General features: G+C 45.6%; 1 protein-coding gene across 2 annotated transcripts; it reads left to right on the forward strand.

The window, feature by feature from the left end:
• Positions 1 to 766: 766 nt before the first annotated feature.
• LOC310664055 (F-actin-capping protein subunit alpha-1-like) lies at positions 767 to 6,912 on the forward strand. Of its 2 annotated transcripts, none has more exons than XM_083412596.1 (2): positions 767 to 870; positions 5,921 to 6,912. In XM_083412596.1, the coding sequence occupies exon 2, from the start codon at positions 5,932 to 5,934 to the stop codon at positions 6,805 to 6,807; it is 876 nt and encodes a 291-aa protein (XP_083268722.1). In that variant the 5' UTR covers positions 767 to 870; positions 5,921 to 5,931; the 3' UTR covers positions 6,808 to 6,912. The 2 variants fall into 2 exon arrangements, with proteins under 2 accessions (XP_083268722.1, XP_083268723.1); XM_083412597.1 differs by having other exon boundaries at positions 785 to 840.
• Positions 6,913 to 7,127: the final 215 nt, after the last annotated feature.

Below are 7,127 nucleotides of genomic sequence, written 5' to 3' on the forward strand. Positions count from 1 at the left end.
TTGTTGGCGACCTCAAGAGAACTGCAAAAAAGAGCAAGAACAAAATCCATACTAGAGAAACCAACGTTACCACGATCTGTTTCACATTTTAAAAAAAGCATAAATGAAGGCACTGTCTTCCTTCCACCTCCCTGATTATCTCCTTTCCCTCACACAGATAAAAGATAATGAAGGATCCCATGGTGTTAATCTATTCTGTGGCCAAGGAATTGTCTCTCTCTTTCTCATTCTCTCCCTTCCTAATTATGCTTCTTTTCAAATCTGCAATTAGCAAAATGACTTTGTCCAAAAAGAAATTGCAGAGGCTCCCATGCCCAGAATTACACTGAATGTCTTTGTCAGTTCTTGAGAGTTATAACACTGTTGGCATTTTGCTGACATTTGATATGACAAATGTGTTAAGTATTCTAGGATTTAAACACGCCCTCCCCCCCCAATTCTTTTGGTTCAGAGAAGGGTTCAATTCACTCAGGGCCAAGGAGAATGGAAAGTGTAAATTAAGGTGCAAATCTCTCTCTTGCTCTCCTTTCCAATGGGTTGGGGATTGTTAATGACAAAGAAGGTGTGAGTGGTGACCCTTTCCCAAAACATCTAGAGGGAACCAGGTTAAGGAAGATGGTTTTAAAGGAGCAGGTTGAGGGATGCACCACGTGAGAGTCATGGCTGTTAAAAGCTCTGGAGAATGCGTCATTGAGTTATTTTAGTGGGGAACTATCCTCCCTTCATGGGATGGGTAATGCTACTGTTCATATAGAACCCAGGTAGGTATCTCCTGGTTGCTATGGGAACATAGAATGCAACCACTTTGAAATCCCAACTTGAACAGTGCAGCGGAAACAGGTCAGGATAATTCTCCAAGTGTCTTTTCAGGTGTGTACAGCCTACCTTCCTATTGATGATTTCAGAGTGCTGTGTGGTCCAGGGTCAAGATTCATAGAAACAAAGATAACTGAAGAGGAAACATGTGCCATATGACAGAGGTTTTCAAAATCATGAAGTCGGTGGAGACAGTGGCTAAGAAAGCCTCTCTCATAATACTAGCACCCAGGAGCCTTAGAGGAGCTTGAGGATGGGTACTTATTATGGGATGGACACTCTTCACACAGGACAAGTTAATGATGTTGTTTGTAGGGCTCTGCGCGCACTCCAATTTGGGGTCTGATCTGGTGCTTCAGAGTAGTCCCGATCTGACCTGAGACGGCTTTGAAGTCAGGAGATGGCAGCTTGTTTGCGGTCTCTCTTGCACTGCTTGCTGTCTGTCGAAGTGACTTTCTCTTGGGGAAAGATGTTGATTACCTCCCCTCCAACCTGCTGGCTTTCAAAACATCCTCTTGAATGCCAAAAACACTCTACTCATGATAAAGAGAAAAGATAAGAGCGGGGAATACGCTGAAATTGTGAAACATGTTAGTATATTTCTGTTCATTCAGACTGGGCTCAGAAAAGAACCGTTAGAAACCAAACACATTTCAGATGCACTGAGCAGCAGATCAAAATATCATTATACTCTATTTGTAAATTCCAATCTAGGCATCTCCCATTTAGCAAATTAGGCAGAGGTGCTAATTAAGGTGATCGTTAAATGTTCATTTTCCTGAATGCTTTGGTAAAATCAACATCAGAGCAACCAGATAGCTCGAAAGCGCAGGGCGGGCGGGCGGGGGGGGGGGGGGAACCTGCAGCCCTCCAGATGTTATTGGACTCCTGACTCCCACCAGTCCCAGCCAGCAAGGTTGTTGGTCAAGCATGATGGGAGTTGTAGTTCAATAGCCTCTGAAGGGCTGTATGTTGCATGCTCTAAAGTCTCAAGTTCACTTGGAATAACTTAGATCTGCAGTATCCTATAGTCTTGGGATAATAGTTATTTTAGGTCAGCTTTTGCTGACCTGGTGCCGTCCAAAGGTTTTGGACTGCAATTCCCATCAATCTCAGCCAGTGCATAGCATTATAGACTTACAAATGATCAGAGAGACAATTGGTGGTAGAAACACCAGCTTCTGGGTTGGCTTCTCCTTTTTGTCTTCTTATTTTGACACATAGTAATAAGTCATGAACCCCCATTCATAGGTGGCTCTTCCAGGAAGGATAACCAATTGAAATAACTGAAAAAGAGAGCACCAAAATAAAAGATCTCGCACCCACACCAGTTACCAAGCTACAGGGGATGCCTAATGCATCCAACAGTTCCCGGGTTCTAAGAACTCTCCCCAGGCTGCCATCATTACATACATTCAGGCGAAAGGCAAAAGCATTCATTTTTAGGCAGGCTTTTGGGCTATTTCCTATCTATGGCCTTTTCACATGGATGGGATATTTTAACACAGGAAGGTTTTAATGTATGTGCTTGTTTTTTGCTTAAAATGTTGTAAGTGCCTTTGAGCTGCTGTAGCAAAAAAGGTGACTAATAAGGGGCAACAACAACAATTACTATATTCAAAAACTATCAATATTGGACCATGACTTTGCCACCAGCTAAACAGACAGATTCACGAAAAGGCAACTATGCCTGTTGCATCTGGACAACTAAAGGTTCATATGCTCAAGTGGGGGGGGGGTTGTCTATGTCCCCTTTGGTTTCTGTACACCACAAAATAAATGCCATTATATATTTGGGGTGCTGTTACCAGAGCCCAAGGCTATGAAACTAATGAAGCTTAAGCTTCCGGGGCCCCAAAAGCAGCATTATTAGTGTGTGTATAACATTTCCCTAATTTTCATCCCCCGCATAACTTGAAAACTGTAAGGCATAGGACATATTTATTCACACTGGAGACTTTGTCATGTGAGGCAATCCAGTGCAGCAGTTTAAATGAAAATCAGAGTTAAAAAACATTGTGGTGCTCTGTCATGGAACAACCCTATTGAAGAAGATAACAGGGGTTACCCAGACCTCGTTTCTGGTCCCCATAACAGGCCCCCATAACAGTTCAAGCTTCAGGACACCCTAAAATGTAGATCTGCCCCTGCCTCAAGGGGTGGCACACCTTTACAGCCAGTCTCCCTGGTCTCTGTGGGCAGAGAGGGACCAGGGGCAAAGCTCTGCAGAATGCCTGCCCTCCTGACAAGCCAGCAAAAGGAGAGGCGTTCTGCCACCCAGCTTTGCTGCTGGGCAGTGCGATGGGGCTTTAAACTGGCATGTGGGTGGCACTGTGGGTTAAACCACAGACCCTAGGGCTTGCCAATCAGAAGGTTGGCGGTTTGAATCCCTGCAATGGGGTGAGCTCCCATTGCTCGGTTCCAGCTCCTACCAGCCTAGCAGTTCGAAAGCATGCCAAAAAAGTGCAAGTAGATAAATAGGTACCGCTCTTGCGGGAAGGTAAACGGTATTTCCGTGCGCTGCTCTGGTTCGCCAGAAGCGGCTTAGTCATGCTGGCCACATGACCCGGAAGCTGTACACCAGCTCCCTTGGCCAATAAAGCGAGATGAGCGCCGCAACCCCAGAGTCGGTCATGACTGGACCTAATGGTCAGGGGTCCCTTTACCTTTACCTCTATGAAGGGAGGAGCTGCTGCAAAGCCCCACCTGCTTAGCAATGGAGACTCTGCAAGAGCTTCTTGGGGCAGCAGTGGGGCTTTTGGTTTTAGGTGTCGAAACATCTCATGCCAACCCTGCATGCTACTACTCCTCTTCTTAAGAGTCTCTAATAATAATATTAATAATTTTTATTTATATCCCGCCCTCCCCAGCCGAAGGCAGGCTCAGAGCGGCTAACAACAGTGAAATAATACAGCATTCTAAAATCAATTCATTCTAAAATCAGTTCAAGTCAAATTAATGGCCACCATTGGGCTAGAGTTCTGTGAGGATTACCAAAGGTACCTCAGTGGCCCTTGCCAGGCTGTCCCTGTGGGAGCCAGACTCAATCACATTCTGGCAAACTCAGGGTGTGCAGCTATAGTTGATTGGGGGTGGGTCTTGTGGAACAACCCTGCCTCCCCCAGAAAGCAGACTTTTGCGATAAGGAAAGTGACATATCAGTGCATTGGGAACTGTGGGAGAACATTTGCTCAACTCAACATCACCCTAAGCACTCCATAAACAAGTCAGAATTAATGGTCAATAAATAGTCACTGCAGGATGCTTTCAGGCTGTCGTTTTTGGGTAGGATCCAGTCAAAGGCTGGAAAATTCAGCTTGCACAATTGTAACAAATCTCCCCCTCCCAATCAGATTGTTGTGATAAGGAAAGGGATTGGGAAATGCAGTGGAAAACGTAGGATTACACTTGCTTTGATGCAAGTTGTGTAACCTCCTGGTACAACAAATGATGAACAGCTTGTTTGGATGTAACCTGATTGTTTGGCAAAATGCTGTCCTTGAGGCTATCATTTGCATCTGCAGCTTGGACAGAGCTGCCTTTTGGGAAAAGATATGGCTTCTGCTTCACTTAGTGCAGTGTTACTCAAAGTGGACAAGGGCCACAAGCCCTTAGTTGCTCGTCTGCAGTGACTCCACACAGCCCAGGTTGTGTAGGCAGCTTCAGGGACCAAATATGGTATCCACCGCTGAAGAGGCAATGCGAAGACAGTGCCAGATGGCCAAGCAATCCTGCAATGATAGAAGTCATCATGCGATTCTCTCTCAGTTTAATGTTCTGTACAGGTCTCCTCAGGCCTGTGAGCCCCAGTAACTGCAATTAAACTGTGAGCTCACCCATATTTCTGTTTGTGCTGTGATTTATGGGCACAGGCCAATGATTTACAGGCACAGGTCTGAGCAGGGTCCCCCCCGCCCTGCTTCCATTCTGTCATTTCCCCCAGGAAAACCTGCTGTTTACTGCTGAATTGGAACAAACACCAATCAAGTTTTCTATAGGTTGCCAATCGTTCTAATTCAGTGATAAACGTAATTGTTGGACTCGTGACTGAAAATCATAGACCTGAAACCTCACTCTCAATTAAGTGTACATAGGATTACAGACCCAGACTTGTCTCCAACTAAGTTTTACTCAGAGTAGGCCTATTGAAATTCATGGAGCTAAGAAAACCATGCCATTGTGTTTAGTGGGCCTGCTCTAACTTGGTTTGAGAAAATCCTCAGTCTTCTCAACAAGGAAGGGTTTGAACAATTGCCTTGATTCCAGAAGGTTCCTGGTGGTAAAAGGTAATAATTTATCATGACTACTACTTCTACTTGTACTCAGTTGTTGCTCAGTGATTCTAAGAAACCAACAAAATCAGTACAGTTTTTAAATAAGTGGTTTAAAATGAGTGCAGTTTTGAAAGGTTCAGTCCACCACCATGGTTACAATATACTATATTAAAACGTGTCCAAAAGCATAACTTTCAAAAATATATCTAGATTAAAGATCCTCCAGGTGTCCCTATTTTTCAGGGACAGTCCTGGATATACAGAAGATGTCCCAGTTTCTGAATTGATCCCAGAATGTCCCGCTTTCCCCTAGGACATCCCTATTTTCTTCGGAGAAATGCTGGAGGGTGTGGAGTTAGGCGACTCCTGAGCCAAGGAGATAACTAGCTATACAAGCTTTAGAAGACATCTGAAGGTAGCCCTGTATCACAAAGTCTTTTAATGTTTAATAATGTTTTTATGTATGTTGGAAGCCACCCAGAGTATGAGATTATTATTATCCACCTGTCACCAGAAGGTCCCAGGGCAGGTTACAACAATGTAAAACACAACAATTAAAAACAGTATCTGAAGAAGTGTGCATGCACACGAAAGCTCATACCAAGGACAAACTTAGTTGGTCTCTAAGGTGCTACTAGACAATATATATATATATTTCTACTGCATCAGACCAACACGGCTACCTACCTGAGTATAAAGCAAAGTACTGTAGTAACTAGGGTGGGTCCTTATATATCAAGTGTCATAGGCCAGTGCATCAAAATAAGTCAATCCATTTGGGCTTTTTGCAAGTCAACTGCATTCAAAATCCTATGATTTGTCGTTTGCAGACTAGGCAAGCATGTCAAAGGAACAAGAGTCTGGGGACCACACCCTAGCAAAGCCAGAGAAAGCCCAGGTGGTGAGCCGACTCTTGAAGCAGGCGCCGCCGGGAGAATTCAACGAGGCCTTCAGCGACCTGCGCATGCTGGTGGACGACGACACCATGATGTGTGAGGAGGTGGCCAGCCTTTGCGCCGTGCACAACAAAGACCATTTCACTCCAGTCAAAAGCAAAAAGTGCGAGGTGTTGCTGACCCGCCACAATGAACTGGAGGAGAACCGCTTCCTGGACCCTCAGAACAGAGTCTCCTTCAAGTACGACCACCTGAAGAGAGTGCCGAGCAATTTCCAGGATCAACCTGAGGAGGATGAGAAAGGTGAACTGTGGAGGAGAGCACTTCAAGAGGCCTTGAAGGTCTATGTCAGCAACCACTACCCTGAGGGGCTTTGCAGCGTCTTCATCAAGGACACAGCTGTCCGGAAGATCTTTGTGGCTTGCATCGAGAGCCACCAATACAAGCCCTCTTCTTTTTGGAATGGCCTGTGGAAGTCAGAATGGACTTTTGCATTGGCACCGGCCTCCACTTCTACCGAGGTGTCTGGCACCATCATGGTCCAAGCCCATTACTTTGAGGATGGCAACACACACCTGACGGTCATCAAGGATGTCGAGGAGACCCTGCTGGTCACAGATGAGACCCAAACAGCACAAGACTTTGCGAAGCTGGTGGAGAAGGCAGAAAACGAGATCCAAGGTGGGCTGATGGAAGAATATCAGCACATGAATGGCACATACCTGAAGTCCTTTCGGAGACAGCTGCCCATCACCCGCACCAGCCTTGACTGGGAGAAGGTTGTGATGACCAAGATTGTTGCGGCTCGTGCTAGTCAGTGAACGTGCAACTTCAATGCAGCAGTAGGGATGAGGGAAGGGAGGCAATGCCTGTGGAAATGTGAGATGTTTGGAATAACATTTTAAAATAAAGGGAGGGCACCTCCAGGCTGTTGCTGGTTTCATGTGGGATTCAGTTAGGTAAAGGTAAAGGTAAAGATAAAGGTAAAGGACCCCTGACAGTTACGTCTAGTTGCAGACGACTCTGGGGTTGCGGCGCTCATGTCACTTTACAGGCTGAGGGAGCTGGCGTTTGTCCACAGTTTTTCCGGGTCATGTGGCCAGCATGACTAAGCCACTTCTGGAGCAATGGAACACCGAAA

The sequence above is a fragment of the Podarcis tiliguerta genome (genome assembly GCF_965153285.1).
Source record: "Podarcis tiliguerta genome assembly, chromosome: 14".
Classification (NCBI taxonomy): Eukaryota; Metazoa; Chordata; class Lepidosauria; order Squamata; family Lacertidae; genus Podarcis; species Podarcis tiliguerta.

What these genes read in the sequence shown, in the direction of transcription:
- LOC310664055 (XM_083412596.1), top strand. Translation starts at nt 5,932, where the DNA reads ATGTCAAAGGAACAAGAGTCTGGGGACCACACCCTAGCAAAGCCAGAG.